At 42.1% G+C, this 17,821-nt stretch overlaps 1 protein-coding gene across 1 annotated transcript in view; it reads left to right on the top strand.

The window, feature by feature from the left end:
• zdhhc17 (zinc finger DHHC-type palmitoyltransferase 17) overlaps window positions 1-17,821 on the top strand; it is a 31,190-nt gene that overhangs the window by 507 nt on the left and 12,862 nt on the right. Inside the window, exons 2-9 of the mRNA XM_061080362.1 lie at window positions 174-277; window positions 11,153-11,256; window positions 11,820-11,942; window positions 12,380-12,457; window positions 14,259-14,403; window positions 15,063-15,127; window positions 15,967-16,129; window positions 16,242-16,367. Of these exons, the coding sequence (XP_060936345.1) occupies window positions 174-277; window positions 11,153-11,256; window positions 11,820-11,942; window positions 12,380-12,457; window positions 14,259-14,403; window positions 15,063-15,127; window positions 15,967-16,129; window positions 16,242-16,367 (908 nt within the window). The remainder of the gene's footprint in view (window positions 1-173; window positions 278-11,152; window positions 11,257-11,819; window positions 11,943-12,379; window positions 12,458-14,258; window positions 14,404-15,062; window positions 15,128-15,966; window positions 16,130-16,241; window positions 16,368-17,821) is intronic.

The following is a 17,821-nucleotide window of genomic DNA, read 5'->3' as shown; positions in this document are numbered from 1 at the left end:
AGAAAGTGGTGAAAATTTACGTATTCTGGAGGAATATTCATTAACATTAGATCTCCTGGTAACATGATGTGATGATGTGACCTTCTGTGGGATGAGACCTGCCCTTCATCTCTCACATTTTGACAGCTCCTCTCTCCTCCTCCTCCTCCTCTTGTTTTGTTTCTACTCCACAGCCTCCTGTTTCCCACAATGCTCTGCGGACATCACCACCAAGATGGCCGACGCTATGGAGGAATATGAGAAAGAAGCTGGCTGCGTCCCCATTCTCCATCCCGAGGTACGCTTGGTCGACTCCTCGCCGCCACGCACACACACGGACACACACCGAACGCGTACCGCCCGGTCCGTGCGTGGCGGCTTTTTGTCGTGCGTTGTGTTTTTCTCGGTAAACTGCGATGCCCCCTGCAGAAGAACCACCGGTGGGGGGGTGGCAGCCAGGCAGGCAAGCTGGCAGCTATCTAGCTAACGATGCTAAAGGTGCTAACGCTAGCCCCCCTCCCACTGCAGGCAAGCTGGCAGCTATCTAGCTAACGATGCTAAAGGTGCTAACGCTAGCCCCCATCCCACTGCAGGCAGGCAGGCAGCTATCTAGCTAACGGTGCTAACGCTAGCCCCCATACCACTGCAGGCAGGCAGGCAGCTATCTAGCTAACGGTGCTAACGGTGCTAACGCTAGCCCCCCTCCCACTGCAGGCAGGCAGGCAGCTATCTAGCTAACGGTGCTAACGCTAGCCCCCCTCCTCCTGCTGCATAGCAAGCGGACGCCAGGCAGATGTGTTCGCGTTCATGTGCCCGTGAAGCTCGGTGGTCCCGCAGGCTGTGGCGACACCGTGCACGACATGGCAGTGCGTGTGGTGTGCGTGTGTAACGGGGAGAGAAGGCACACCGTTGACGCTTAATCCTTTGCAGTCATCCGATGTTAGCTTGTGTAGCTCAGCTGGCTGTGCAGTCCACTGGTGTCAAACATGTCAGCGTTCATTAAGCTGCCGCGGTGGTGCAGTGTGTTCCGTTTAGATCATACTAGCAAACAGGCATGTTGATTAAAGTCTTATTTTCACTGTCATGTCAACCCCATTGGTTTTATATCATGACCCCCCCCCCCCCCCCCCTGCAGGGGATCGCTAGCAAGCAACGTTATCTGTCAATTTGTGTTGTAGCATCTGTTGTTTCCACATCGCGGATGTATTTAGTAATGCTCGCTTTAAACATACCGTGTACCCCACGCTTTAACAGGTATATATGCTTAAGTAAACACAAAGGCTTACATCTGCCGTGTTAGCCTCATAATAGGTGAGGAAATAATTAGAATCGCAGCTAAATAAGGTTCATTTCAACAAAGGTAGCTTCAGACGCTTCAGACATAAGCTAACCTGACGAAGTGCTCCTCTCTGCTTCAGGCCAAGTCATCAATTTGTATTATTTTCATATATGCCTTTGATACTGTATTATCTGGTATCAAAAGAAAATGTATAGGCCTTAACTCAATATCCTGGTTGTTATTATCCTTGCCTGCGGTGTGATTTAAACATCCAGAAGAGCTGAGTTTAATACGGTTTGTTCCATTGACAGCTGACTTGCTGTTTTACCACCAGTCTCTGTCTTGCTGGTTGGTTTGGAGCCAGATGGTCAAATCAGCTAATTTACCTTCAGCGTGGGCCTGTAATTGTCAATAATGGCCTTGAAGGGTTGCAGTTCACACGATTCTTTTCTATCAGTCCCCAGGATGCTGGCAGATGCGTTCATGTACCCTAAACGCTCATATAGCTGTTTATTATCTGGACTTTTGGCCTTTGTAAGACGAGAGTGCCACCCACACTGCTTAACGTGATAGGTGACATGATAGATGTTAACCCTACGTAGAGCCCTACACTGCACCCTGACGTGCACCTCCCCAAGAATGTAACTATACCACTAGCGTTCCTGCGGTGGAAGCGCAGAGCTACTCACACACACCGAAGAAGTACTATGAATCCACAGCAGCTTACGTAGGCTACGTTTTGATTTACAGCGTAGCTTCGATACAGAAGCATCAATCAGTCTTTACTCGTATCGCAACCTCAATAGAATTTTACATCAGTCACTAGCTCACTCTCGCTTTTGCCATCAGGCCCACTTTGGCAAAAGCCTAGCACCTGTAGCCATAGTGGCACGAAATATGGCCTCTTTTCCACTGGTCAAAAAAACCACTAACGCCTGCTAACCTGGCTTTTGTCTGCAATGGGAATGGTTACAATCCACATTCCCTGTGGGGTCAAATGACTGCAGTATACACAGGTTTTCATCTGCTTAAACTACGATCGCCAGTGATGGAAACATGACACCTGTATGAACATGTTAATTTCCTCTTTATTTTGGTAGTCATGTTGCTGAAGCTGCACTTTATCTGCCTATTGTTATTACACACAACTTTCAGGCGTATGTGCATAAAGGAGAATAACGATTAATAAAACTAGGTAACAACATGCAAGAGTGATCTGTTTCATCATGCAAATTGTTACACTGGCAAATCACCGAGGTGAGCTTCTCAGCTTTCGGCCCGTTGGTGGCTTCAAACATGACTCACCAGGGATCAAAACATAAAGACAAACTCCTACTTGCAATGGAAAAGGAAGCAATCCCCTCTTTTTGTTTATCCACATAAAAACACAAACTTTGGTGTAAAAGAGGGATTCTTGCCATCTTGCCATTAACCCAGCACATTACTGTCCGTCAATGTTTCATGTTGATGAGATGTTCTTGATGGTTACTGTTGCCATTATTACTTTTTAAATATGTGTTAGGACAATAACTAACTAACAAGTTCCCCACCACAAAATGTTTAATTCAAACATTTAAAGAGTCCTGTTCACACATTGTGCCGAGATGAAACTGCTGTTGTTGCCACATCATGATCTGTCATTCTGCCACAAATGTATTTGCTTCCATTTCAGTACTTGCTCTGTGTTCATAAATAATCCTATAATGGGGGAAAATGTGGTCAAATTAACCATAACGGCTGCACTTGTGTAAACAGGCACCGTATGCTAATCCTGTCCTTGTCAGTTTTGTTTTGATTTTCACAAAAGAAAAGAAGAGCAGACAAAGGAAGACAGTAATTTGGAATGTACTCCTCAGGCTCATTATTCCCCAAGGCTCTTGATTATGAGCAGAGATTAAGCCACATTCTTTTTGGAAATTATGAGACAATTATCTCACTTAGATTACGCACTGAAACTTGGATTATCACTTTCAGTCTGAACCGGTTGAGATGCATTTACACCAATCTTGACAGTTGATCTGAGTCGGTCATCCTATGTCATCTCTCATATTTGGTGTAATGCGAGTTTTCTTGGCTTTGTTGAATGATGATTTGATTTAAATTATTATAAACACATGTCTCTCGTTGAGAGTTGAAACAAACATGTAGTACTTTGGTATTAAAATATTCAGTAATGTTACTGTATGGTAATGGGAGTGTGACAGTGCTGACCCCTGTCATATGCACAGATTCTGCTTGAAACATTTGTGCACTTATTTTTATTTCAAGGTATTCTGAAAACGACAAATACACACATGGACACATGGAGGTCATGAAAGAAATTGTAGATAACAACTTCCTATATGAAAAAAAAATGCAAATCCTTAAAAAATTCTATTACACACTGTAATTTGAAGAAATACATTTACGAATACTGGTTTTCTCCTTTCGTGTCCTCTTGTGCGATAGAGAACACGCTTCCTCTCTGTGGTACAGTAACAATTAGGCCTAGACTAACAAAGTCAGCTGTAAGTCTTTGCTGACTTGGGGGAACTCTGCCTTTTATAAGATAGGAAAGATGATTTCAAGCTGTTCTTTGCTGCCTTGATAGAGGGAGTTATTGACAATTCCTTCCTTAGTTTTGTTCAACTGGATGTTATTGTTTGAACCTTAGACTAAGATGACACAACAGCTCTCCAAAGGTGAAGCCCAAGTGTCTCGATCGCCACCAAGTGTTTGGCTGCAGTATAGGTCCTAAATCCTAAAGGTTGTAGTTCTTATCACACTGATGTATGTCCAAGAGCACAATTGTCCAGTAAGTTTGGTTTTGATGAGTTATTCGTTGATATGAAATGGGGTGAAACTTCATGATTGACCCCTGAGACTGACTAATGGTTGATGGAGCATGTATATCAACAGGACTGCGCCATCCCCCAATCGCTGAAGCGCATACCCTGCCTCCAAATGCGCAAGATGGCTTCGCTTATATCCGTTGTCGACATGATGTCCATCTTTATATACAGTCTATGGTTGGACCTGATGTTTACGTTTGAGAGACATCAAACCGACTTAAGTCTTGTCAGTCAGGATTCAGTATTAGAGGCTGAGCCAGTGCCTGGAAAAATACAGTAAGAGAAACTGTCATCTGAAGTTTAATACACACACAAGCACCAGCAGCAGAATAATGGAAATTAATTTTTCAAAAAGTGTAAAAAAAAAAAAACTACCTCTGATAGTTCAGCAAGTTGAATATTAGTTTTATTATTATTAATTTGAGTTTTATTATTATGTAGTTGAGCCCTGTTGTCCAGTCGCCTCAGTAATTATTGCAATAACCCAATTGCATTAGAGAAACAGACATTTTTAATTTTTGGCAATTAAAGGCAATAAACACAAAAACTCCACCTGTGCTCGTGCTTTCGCCAAAGCTTATTTCTTTTTCTCCAACCTGTCTTCCATTCATTGAGACGTGTCACATCCTCCAGCGTCTTTAAATCATTGTTTAGAAGCTCTGACAATAATATGACCTTTTGGATGCACATAAACCTATCATGTTCAGGGATTTGTCTGATGGGCCTAGCTTCTTCATAAATGTAGTTTTATTTTTCTGTTTGTGCCTACACAGGCTTGGCTTTAAGTTCCTCCTCCTTTCAACATGATGCTGCCTGGTATCTGGGTCATGCCGGAAACTGAAGTGAGAGCAGAGTGAAGCTGAATGCACAAAGCACCTGAATTAGAGCATCTGAACTTGAATTTCAGAGGCCCTGCACTCTGAGTTAAAAAATGTTGAATACAAACTTTTTGAGGAACCTAAGATATAACCTCCTTGGCTTCGAATCTGATTAGAATTTGCAAATCAGTTTTCTTGCACAAAAGGGACAAATAGGTTTGAGACATGGTCAGGCACTTGATTTCTTTCTTGGTTGTGGTGCAAAGTGGAAAATGCACGTCCCCCGTCCCCCCCCCCCCGCTTCCTCCAGAGCTGTGGATGTAAACTGTGCTTCGAATATTGAATTAGTCCCTCGGAATGGATCTAATTTCTGCCTGAATCTGATTGTGAGCTTCGGGCACAGCCAGCATGAGGAGGAACACAGTAGCAATGCAGTGTAGTGTCAGCAGAGTATTGCTGTTGCAGTTAAGAAACGGGTATAGTTAGTGTTTGCTGTGAATACTCCAGACTGAAATCTACATAAATGTTGCTCTCAAATAGGGATGTTGGGATTAACCGATGTCACAGTTTCATAACCGTAAGAATTGTAAACACTACGATATCTAACTATGGTGTCCTGCCTCTCGCCAGCCACGTAATTTGTGTGGCTTGTGTGTGCGAGCCACTGAAATGTCAGTTGAGAAGAGGGAACCAACTAAACAGCCTTATCCCCACCAAAGCATGACAAACAATGCTGTCGTAGCAGTTCACAGTAAAAGGAGAAATTCCGGTTTACTTTCGGTTTCTGACAAGCTCCCCCCCCTCGCTCTCTCTTTCTCGCTCTCTCTTCCTATTAACCATTATAAATGTAGCCGAGAGTTTAATTCACACAAAGTCACTGACCAACCTTCCACAAAAAGGTAACTAAATAAAAGAGCTTACATAAATAACTTTTAATATACCGTTACACTATCAACAAAAAACTGGATATGGTTGATGATGATAATAATACATTTTTTAGTTCATTACCTATATTATAAGCCATATATTGCTTGTCGTGTGTCTTTTCCTTCCATAGTATCGATGATACTGAAAAACCTTGAAACAGTGATATTTCTTCCGACAATAATCGTGGCACCAAAAACTCCAATCGTGAAATCCCAAGTCTCGAACTAAAAATTGTTAATGTTTAATGTCCTGTTGCTCCGAATAATTCTGCTGTAGTAAATTTGCAGGAAAATTTTCCTGCTGTCCACCATTTTTAGCTCCAGGCACATGATCTCCCACTCCCCAAGGAGAAGTCGCCATATGTCTCACTGACCAGCTCCATCGACAAAAGCCAGGCCTGCTGCCTCTCTGGACAGAGGATCCAATCTGAGATCAATGGGTAGCACAAAATGCCTAATATGTTGAATTGATAGTATCGTTACTGCCCTCTCTACAGTTGATTGGGTTTCCAGTCATAATTAAGAGGTGAGAAAGTGCACAAACTGCAATTATCACTGCAGTTACAAATGCCATCATTCCCATTTTTAAGACGGCAGGAGGGAATGAAGAGAGGGAACAGCACAGTGCGATTGGCAGGGGGGGGGTCAGAAGTTATCTCCATGGAGGGCTAAGATGGAGAAAGTTACTTAACATCTGGTATCTGAGGGTTTAGAGTCCTCTTACCCCTGTTCCTCGACTGACAGGAAATCAGTTTCCCTGCTGAACGGCGGGATCACTTTCCCTCAGTTTAAAGTCCTAGTTAAGGAAGTGTCCCGGAGTTCCACTTTTTCTATTTGCCAGCCTGTAGGAAGGAAGAAGCCTCGGCTCAGTCACGATCGTAATCGAATGACTCTCACTCGCCCACCTTTTCTCTGGCAGTTAAACTCGTCTGAATAGCACACTGGGCCGTTGAAACAAGTCGTATGGATTCGTAAAATGACCAAATCTTGGCAGTGCAAAGTACAAATGCCTCCTACCAGCTTTGACACGTTTAAAATACAGGAATATAAATACAAGCTTGTCACCTTCATCTTAGCTGCACTCTCCTCCTCCTCAGTCTACTTTACTCTCAAAAATACAATTCCCTCCACTACTATTCGTAACATAAAATGTTGGGCATGCCTGTGGTGGTCACACAGAAACCTTATTTCAGTTTTACGGCATGGATTCCATAATTCACACAATATCTTGGGGAAATTAAATAAATAAGACACTGCCATGTAATCCACAATCTCTGATTATCCTAACCTGAATAAAGTCATACTTGGAATGAGGGACGTGGAGTATTCTGACTTTAGTTGCAATATCTAGCTGATGTTTTTGTCTTAATAACAGAATAACATCCTATTGGGAGTTTTCACAGCATTCGGGGACATCGACATAAGACATTTAGCAATTGCTTGATGATGCATAACAAAAACATTTTTTTTAGCCATAGTATTGCTATGATGAAGTCTTGCTTAAAGCCCATCCTCTGTTTTGTCCGTCTTGTATCCGTGGTTTCACACTGATGCATTCAGCTACAGATGGCGCTAAAGCACCAAGACCTCCTGGGTCGGGAATATGGATGTTAACCATGCAGGGTTTGAACTTCAAAAATCGGCTTTGCCAAATTTTTTATGATGAAGAAATTGACTAATCATGCTTCTTAAACTCATAGGAGACCCAGTGGGTTTAGTTGAAAAGCCAATTTTACATCGAAAATAATCAAAACTTTTATTTACACAAAATGTACACTTTTATCCTACAACTGTTGTGTTCATCTGTCTGTGACAATTTACATCAGCTCTGCAGGAAACAGAAGGACTCTTGCCTGTTTGGTTGAAATGCCCTGCATGTCAGTGTCTGTACAGGGAGGTTCTGTGGAGTCCAGTGCATGTCTGAAAGCAGCTAGTGTGACAGTGGAGGAACAAGGAAATGAAATTCAACCATCATTCATTCCTATATTTGGATTCTTGCGTCTCCTACTTTAACATGCCACAATGAAAGAAGGCTTGTTGTTGATTTGTTTTTTAACACAATGCAACTCGTAGTTGCATTGTCGTAATTTTCAGAAAATAATCACAATGTTAATTGTTAGTGGGTTGATGGACATTATCTATACATTTCTCAGCCGGAGTGGGAGTTTAAAACACAGCCTGTTTGTATTAGATTTTCCCATGCACCTTCTCCATCTTGTTTCCCCACCACCATTCCCCATGATGTCAGAGATGCTGGCTCAGCACGTCCCCCAGGCGCTGTAGGGAGGCCCAAGCTAAACTCTGATGCAGGATGGTACAGTTTGAAATCTCTGTGGCCCTGAGCTCTCACTTCAGGCTGCCCAGCAACTCTGCAGAAGCCTGCCATGTCCTCTGCCCCCCTCCCCAGAGGCTGCCTCTGTATTCCTCATCGTCACATAAATGAAAGTAGCAGCACAGCCAAAAGGCTCAAAGGGCCAAAAACATTGAGTTTGAGTCAAGGTTGATGGTCGCCGAGATCCCAGTTTGGACTCTAAGTCTACAGAAATTGTTATTTCAATTTCTGGGTGGTTTTAGTTTGTAGTAATAAAGTACAGGTTACATGTTTAATTGTAAATGGACTGTATTTGTATCAAGCTTTTCTCATCTTGATGACCATTCAAAGCTCTTTACAGTACAGCTTTGCTGTTCACATGCATATTTATACTGTGCATCTACATGCAGCGCTTTCTCTGTCACACGTCACTCGCACACAGCCCTCAGGGGAAGTTGAGGGTTCAGCATCTTGCCCAAGAATAGTAGACGACCCGCACTACCTGCTGAGCCACAGTCATGCCAGCTTCCTTTCACAAAATCTGATTCTCAGAAGCCAGTCTGAGGGCTCTGTGTTTACCAGATGCAGTGCTAGTTTCTGAGTAATGAAGGCTAGTGGTGGTTTCTTTGGTTTACTATTGAGGCTATTTGAATGTGAGTAGCAGAGTTGCCACATTTGTGTGACAGATTACATCTTCAGCAGGATTCAACAAGCCTGTCTTTATGTCTTTCCTGTTGCCTTATCAGCTATAAATATGAACATGTATTTGTCCTGGAGCAAGGCGCTGTGTGTCTGCATCACCCGAGCCTCTCTACCAGAGGCTAAATACGTGTTTCTGCCATGTTACCATTAGGGGTGCAACGATTAGTCGACGTCGTCGACAAAAATCGATGACCAAAATAGTCGCCGACGAATTTACTAGTCGATGATTCGTTGGTGACGTCATAGCGCGTGTTTCTCGTGCCGCGCAGCGGAACTAAACGTTGTTTTACCGGAGGTGCTGATGGAAGTAGCTGAGGAGTGAGCCATCTCGCTCCCTTCCTATCTCTGAAAGTCGCGCATGTGCAATAGCGACGAAACATGGACCAATGTCGGCGTCCGCTGCCGCGCGCAGTCACGCACCAGGAAGTTAAAAGTTCCGGAGAACTTCACCCGTAACATGGCCCGAGAAAAACTACCTGCAGTATCTGTTGCGGCGGACCTGCTCTCCAGGGCAGCAGGACACGCGCATTTGAGGATGAGGCACATTTGACTTCGTAACAGAGACGATGCGGACTCGCCTCCGTCAGATGTTATATATACACGTTTATACCTGCGCGCAGGACTCTAGCATCCATTACAAAAATATGGTTTAAACTTTTTTTTAACGAGTTTAAAAGCGAAATGTTATCCTATTGCCTGACAAACGTCTTATTTTAATCAAAATGATTTAGTCTGAAGAAGACTGTAGTTTCGTTTGTTGATGTTTTTATTAATGTTATTTTCCCTGTCCTTTTTTGTTAACACGAAAAATGGATACTTGATTTTTAATTTATTTTTAGTACCAGCACTTGGCACGTCTTGGTTCACAGTAAAAAGGGAAACTTTTACTTTATTAGCACTTTGCCTGTCCTTGGTTTTAAATAGACAAAAACTTGATTTTTCTTTGCTTTTGTGTCAACAGTACCCTTATATGCAGCAAAGTTTATTAAAAGACATTTTTTATAATGAAGTATCGATCTTTATTGTCTTTATTTTCAGTCATCACATGCCTTGAACAACCTCAAGCTAAATTTAAAAGCTGCTTGCTAAATAATAGCTATTGAGAAATTGTGTCATTCATAATCCGATTAGTCGATTAATCGTTTCAATAATCGGTGACTAATCGACTATCAGATTAGTCGTTAGTTGCAGCCCTAGTTACCATTAGAAGCCTGCCCATCATGTTCTTTTTTGCCAACCAAAATCTTGATATCCCCATAAGTATTGGAGAACCCTTGTTTATGTATTTCTATATTTATCCCTAGATTAATCAGATATAGTAGTAGCCAGTACCCTTGGAGGATTGGGCCTAGACTATCTCTAGAGTCTTCTTTTTAAACATGAACAACGCAGCGGGGGAATTCTCTGCTCAGACGCACTTCCCAACTGCAATTTATCTGGTGGATTTGGGTTAGGGGGATGCAGCAGGCAGAGGCAGGATGTATTAATTTCCGCTGCAGAGATCCCGTTTTTTTGTTTGCAGCACATTGACACTGGCATCGGCTCTTATCACCACAAACTCTCTTGGCATCTTTCTTGGTGTCTTCCAAATAGATGGCACTGCTTTTTCATCCTGAGATATTTGTTTTTTTATTTTTTCCGCCTGTCATGTGTGAGAAACTTCATCAATACAACTAGGGGATCTCCTGCTGTGTTCTCAAATCGGCTCCTCCTGAGTTTTGTGCAGGCTTTATGCGAGGGGACCCGGCGGAGAAGCTTCACAGAAACTCTGGAGGCTCTCACTCGGAAATTTGCGTTCTGGATGATCTCTCGAGTTCCTTCCATGTCTGAAAGCTAGCTATAACAACACAAAAGATCTCTATTGTGGTGTTTTGTGTTGTTGATTCATTCTAGAGCTGTGCACATGTGCTTTTGCTCTTTCTCTCAGTAAAACATTGACATCAGACCCGTCTCTCATAGTCGTGGGCATCGGGAAAAATCCTGACAGACCGTTGGCTCGGTGAACCGTCAAAAAATCCATAGAGTCCTGCAGGACACCGGGAGCAGTTACAGCCACGTGTACAATCTAATTCTGTGGGAAACACTGTGCCAATTTATAACCTCATGTAATTGAGTAATTGTTTTGATAAAAATGTCATTCACAATTTCTTAGGTCATGGGGATGTCTTGAATTAGGTTACTTTGTGTGACAAACATTGTACTGGCGATTTCTTGTCAAATTAGCTTGAAAAGGGACTAAAATGATCAATCAATTATTAAATATATTGCAGGCCTTTTCTGAATCCTTCCTCTCTCTGTCTTTTCAGGAAATCAAACCCCAGAGTCATTACAACCAAGGCTACAGTGAGAATGTCAGTCGTAAAAACCATGTGGATGACTACAGCACCTGGGACATTGTCAAAGCCACACAGTGAGTGGATAATATGTACATGTGTAGAATTCATACTGTTGTCAGAATTCATACTGTTGTGTCACAGGGAGGTGGACATTGTATACGGCTTACTTGTTATTGGCCGAATTAAAGCAGCAGCATCTCTGGAGTCTACATGTTTACTCATTTACAAAAGTTACCAAGCTACATTAGTTTTAAATCCAGAACCACCACTTTGTTTTTGACTGTGGTTTTCTGATTCAGTCTGTGCTAAAGATAGAGTTCACCGGCTGGTGAGATAATTCCTGGGTGTGAAGAACAGAAATGTGTAAATGTGTTCCTGATAAGACAATGAAAGCTTTGTCTGACTTGTTTTGATTCGAGGTTTGGGATATCCCCCTTTTACCCAACCACTGCCAAGTTATGACACAGATACAGTCTGAGTGTTTGTTTATCTGTGTTGTTTCTGTATGTGCTCCTATGAATGTGTGCATTTTGTCAGTGTGCCTTATGTTTTATTTGCTTCACCCTGTACTTATTTGTGTATTCACACATATTTGTCTGTGAGGAGACCTTAATCCCACCCCACTCCTCTTCCTCAGGTACGGCATCTTCGAGCGGTGCAGGGAGTTGGTGGAGGCCGGCTTCGACGTTCGGCAGCCAGACAAAGAAAATGTTACCCTCCTCCACTGGGCCGCCATTAACAACAGGATAGACTTGGTCAAGTGAGTCAACGCGATCGTGTAGGATGTTGACTGTGGTTGTAGCTTTGAGGTTCAAGGTTTTCAGGTTGTGCTTGGAGGGTTGTGAGTCTGAACTCCAGGACTGGCTAAAAATATATGGTTGTACTAGTCAATTCTCGGGTGTGAGTTATAAAAGTGAAACAAAAAATTCAGTATCGGTAAGGCTGTAATCTAATATGTCCTGTATGAATCCACCAAGCTTTCTCTCCTAGCAGTTAGTTTCACCATATCTCTCTGTGTGTAACATTCTTCTACTATTTAATTTCCTTGTTGAAAAAAAAAAGCCAACCGTTTAAAGTGTTTATTAAAGGCTGCACCAGTTTCACATCTCACACCCAGACTAGATTCATAAAAAGTGTTCACAATCTTGTGTAGATGTCAAATAAAGTAAAACCTGATAATTGTGTTCCTGTGTGTAGATACTACATATCAAAAGGAGGCTTGGTTGACCAGCTGGGAGGAGACCTGAACTCCACACCACTGCACTGGGCCACCAGGTAACAGAGACTCACAACAGATAACACGTCTGCCATGTGATCGTCACATTTCACCCACGGCGTGTGTTCACCTTTTTTGACCTGACAATATGCATGTTTCTCAATCATTTTTTTTCAGAGTATTCTAAATGAAATGCTTCTTTTGATTATTATATATTCCTTGCGATGGTCCAAAGTTACAACAGAAAGCATCTGAATCTAAAGCTGCTTTCAGATATGCACGGAGTCCTGCACATTTTCCTGTAATTTTCCAGTAAGAATGCAAACGTCTGTCTCAGTCGCTCTGGGGTTTTTCCCCTTACCGTTTCCTGCCAGCCCTGTTGTAAAAATTCTGGAACATGTCCAAGTGAGCCCATGTGAGAATACAGCAGGACAATTCACACCAACAAGTGGGCGTGTTGAGGACGTTTCTAACCCATGCGGGAGGTGCACATACTTCAGGGTGAAACAGAGGTGCAATACAAGATATCAACTTGGAAAGACAATGAGATTTGATTTCCTGCTTGCTCTACCCAGACGACACCACCCACCTAAATATTTTGTTCATTTTTTGGAGTTTGTTGGAAAACAGCTTAAGAGAGATATATTTCTAGCCTCTCTCGTCCAGTTGATAGTCAATTGTAGGCTTATTTTAGCATTGACGCATTCGAGCAGTGCAAAGGTAACTGTTAACCCTCATCAGTGCTGTTGTTTTACGAGTAGAAACTCCATCTGATCTGGATAGTCTGAAGATGTTTTATTTCCTCCTTCCTTTTTGTAACGATCACTCAGTTGTGCTGTAAACTGAGGTGAAGGGACTGGTTGCAAGTGATCCACAGTCGCCCCTGTGACCCCCAGTTAGCAGACATGGGGGGGACATGAATCTCTCTCCTCCTGAATTATTGATCGGTTTGACAACAGGCATAGGAGTCCTGTGTCGGTCTCCACCCCCCCCCCCCCCCCCACATCCCCTCCACCTACCAATGACCTTTAAATGCCCCTCTTCGACTCGACTCATATAGACATAACTTGCCTATATGACCTCAGTTATTCACGCACTTAACCGAACTAGGTGTGTTGGGTGTACTGGCTTCGTCTCCGCAGGTATACACACAGCAAAGTAAGGGTTTTGTGTGGTGAAAGACACACACACACACACACACACACACACACACACACACACACACACACACCTACTCACACCCCTTCGTCTCTGTCTTTTTTCCTATATTGTCCCATGTGGAGAAGTATACATTGCAGACATGGTTGGTAATAAAACTACAATTTGAAAGCCTCATATACTGTATGCGATAAAAACATTCTACAAATCACAAGGGAGACATTTCATAATAAGACAGGAGAGGTCTCTTATATAATGGAGCAGCATATAATGTGCAGATATAATGGTTTAAAACCAGTAAAGGTTTTATAAGAACTTGATCTTTCGACTGATGAAATAACCCTGATCACCCAGGCAGCATCTAAGTGGGTAGCAAGTGTTAATGGCTCTGGCTGTCTCCATTTAAAACCCATTCCCACTGCTGCCAAAACCCAGGTGACTGTCCATATGCACAAATCTCCATATATACATCTATGCATCTGTCCGGAATTTCAGTACTTCTGGCACCAATTCCACTTGGAATAAGAATTAACTAATAGAATATTGGTGGTCAAAAACAGAGGTCACTGTACCTTCATAAAACATGTTTTTGGCCATAACTCAAGAATCCCCCCTCAAATTCCCTCAAAGTCTTCATGATATATGAAACTGATATGAACTGGGGTAAGCCATCTTCCTAAATCATTGTTTGTCTTCTTCCAGACAAGGCCATCTATCCATGGTGGTGCAGCTCATGAAATATGGCGCCGACCCATCTCTGATTGACGGCGAGGGCTGCAGCTGTGTCCACCTGGCCGCCCAGTTCGGTCACACCTCCATCGTAGCCTACCTTATCGCCAAAGGAGCGGTAGGAAAACACTCTTTCCAGCAGACTGATGCTTTGTCTCTTGTCAGTAGTGGTGTAACAGTACACAAAAATCACGGTTCGGTACGTACCTCTGTTTTGTGGTTTTCGGTATAGTAGAAACAAGGAACAGAAAACATTAAACCGATTTTTTTATTAATTTTATTTAACCCTGGTTAAGCGAACTTAAATGATGAGGGAGGGTCTTCACACTCCTGTTTGTGTTCGGTCGCTTTGACCACGGGCCGACAGCACATCTCGTCCTTCGCTAAAGTTATACTTCAGAGTTTGAGATGCACAATAAGTTCCACCCATTAGATCCGTACACGTGCGTACCGAACCAAAAGGGCCGTTTCGGATTCTTCACTTCGAATACATGTACAGTTACACCCCTACTTGTCAGTAGGAAAAATAAAAATAGATGAAATGGCCCTTAACAAAACAGCAGGTGTAGTTGTCTCTCTACACAGTTTCCTCAAATGTTTTTTCCCTGTTTTGTTTGGGCTTTGTGAGCCACTTAGTAGGTTCAAGTCTGTGCTTGACAGAAAACTCTACTGTCGCTCTCCATCAGGGGGAGCCCTACCACCTCTCTTGTATTCCTGTCGCCTCTCACTGGCTCCTCAGCTTTTTCAGCGTGTAACTGAACCTTCCCTCTCTAACAGGACGTGGATATGATGGATCAGAACGGCATGACTCCTCTGATGTGGGCGGCTTACAGGACACACAGGTGTGCAACACTTACATTTTGAAGTCCACTTAAGCCCATGTACAAGCCGAGCATGCTTCTGCTGACGGCAGACACGCACAGAACATTCTGGTGTGAATGAGCAGTAATTCATTAGAAAAACTGCTGACACAGGGAAACAAGTCTCAGTCTTGCTGCTCTGCTCTATGTGAATAATCCTGACAAGCTATTTTTCTCTGATTTATATATTCAGCAATTAAATATACTACAATAGTGGGTAATTAGCTGATTAAAATGGAGATGAAGAATGATGGAGAAAGGAGAAACGTTTTGAGGTTTTGTAAATGAAAAAAGCAGTGAAAGAAAGGACAGTTTTCATGTGACATCAAAATGTTTTTACGTCCGTTATACATCTATTGTTGACCACAGACGTGTATTTGTTAGGTGAGTTTCTTTACCCTGAGTGAGTTACACCCACTGAAAGAACATGTTAGAACTCGAACAGGAACAATGTTTTACTGAATTCTATTGGCTCACATCTTTTTAGACCTATTGGCGATTAAATGCCCAATTTCACACAGTAACTTAAAATTGATGAAAAATGTGTTGTTACTTTAAAAACTGAAATTGGAAGATTGTTAAAACTAAATATGTCATGACATGCTATAGAAAACAATATACAAGTATTTGTATTCTACTAAACGTTTTGAGTCAAAATACTGTATATCATAAGATGGTGGTGATGTTTTGGATTTTAATTCCCTTATGGAACATTCAACTTACCTGCATTAATGGGTTTTAAATCCAAACAAATGGCACACTCATCTCATTAGGTGGTTTTCATAACTCAATTTGACTTGATTTCTGCCTCTATGTGATAGTGTGGATCCCACCCGGCTGCTACTGACCTTCAACGTATCAGTCAACCTTGGTGACAAATATCACAAGAACACAGCGCTGCACTGGGCAGTGCTGGCCGGCAACACCACTGTCATCAGCCTGCTATTGGATGCCAACGCTAACGTTGATGCACAGAACATCAAGGTAAATTACTTCCTCATGGCTCGGTCCTCTGTCCCAGCTGTTTCATGCTGGTAATATTTAGTTCTGTGATGGTACCAGTGCACAGACTTGTCTTCTGTCCCTTTTTTTTCAGGGGGAAACACCGCTTGATCTTGCCAAGCAGAGGAAGAACGTCTGGATGATCAATCACCTTCAGGAAGCGCGGCAGGCAAAAGGCTACGACAGCCCATCCTACCTGAAGAGGCTGAAGATGGACAAGGTACACACACACACATACATATAAGCGAGTCACAGAGTTAGTGCTTATCACGTCTCACTGTCCAGGTTGATCTTCTTTGCAGCCCATGCCTGGGGTTGGCTAATGTGTCAGACTTTCAACAGTTTCAGACAGAAAGTCTGACAGGAAGTAGATGGTTCTTTAAATGACCTGTTGCATTGAACAATGTGACCACCTGGGAAAATTGGAACTAAGCAGGAAGCAAACCGTCTAATCTGAGCAGAGTGGGTGGTCATTTACATGTGACCTGATAATAAACTGGAATACAATGAACTTGACTACCGGAATACAGGATGTTCTGATATTTTCTTGGTTTCCTGACAGAGTGGGTGATTTCAATACATCAGTGGTCAGTTATTTCCTGCCCTGGTAGAAGTTCTGTATTGCTTTCTGTTTGTTAATGTCCCTGAATGTTTTTATTTTTACTTTGTAGATCTTTGGGGGGAAATTTTTGCAACTGAATCCGTGTTTTAACTCAGCTTGTGTTGTCTTTCTTCTTTTCTGCTGGGACATAATAAGTTAATGAAGGTACATTTAGATTTACACAAAAATTGCACTAACGATAGAAAACCCGATGCCCATTCTTTGACAATGTCACTATAGATTTAGTGGATTGTAGATTATTAAATGCACATCCCATTGAAGTCTGTTGTTTGCCTCAGCTTTACTCCAGATCCCTACTGTCAAGCCTAGTGCTTTAGTGAGTAGAGCTTCCTAGGCCATAAGTGTGAAATAAACCTGCTGCTTCCTTCCTTGCTCTTCATGTCACAGGGCTGTCAAGACATAATACCCAACCTAGATAAAAAAGTAATTTAACTTTTTGAGGGTCGTGACATCTCATTCTTAAAACACACACATTTTTAAATTACCATTGTCAATTATTGCAATAAACAACAACAAATACAATTTTAGTTTTTAACCAAGTTTTTAACCATCACAGTTAACTTGCAAATGAAGCTTGGATTACAATCATTCTACTACAATGCTGTAGTTTAAATCGTCCTTTTATGTTTTTCATTTGTTAATTGGAAAATTAAAAATTCAATTAAACATCTATAAACAAAAGAAGAAATCAGTGCATGAATTACTATATGAACTCTATATACACTTCCCCCCTTGACAACATTCAAAGCTAAACCTGCACCGCACACATTGTACCTTGAAAATCTTGATTTTTGACTGTTACTCCAGTGGATTTGTCTCATGAACCGTGCACATTTATCTTTAATTCTTCTAATTCTCTTTTATTCTAAACAAGGGTTAAGAGTCAGCACTAGGATTATATTTTTACTTTTACAAAAGACTTTAAAACCATAAACCGCTACAAAGTGCTCAACATTCTCCTTCCCCCTGGTTCACGTCTCATGTATTTTCCATTTCTGCATTTTCTGTCTTGATTTCATCTCTCGTTGATTTTTCTTTACTCTGCCAAACTT

The sequence above is a fragment of the Limanda limanda genome, chromosome 1, assembly GCF_963576545.1.
Source record: "Limanda limanda chromosome 1, fLimLim1.1, whole genome shotgun sequence".
NCBI classification, from domain to species: Eukaryota; Metazoa; Chordata; class Actinopteri; order Pleuronectiformes; family Pleuronectidae; genus Limanda; species Limanda limanda.
The sequence above is the reverse complement of the archived record's forward strand: the minus strand, read 5'-3'. Positions and strand labels throughout refer to the sequence as shown.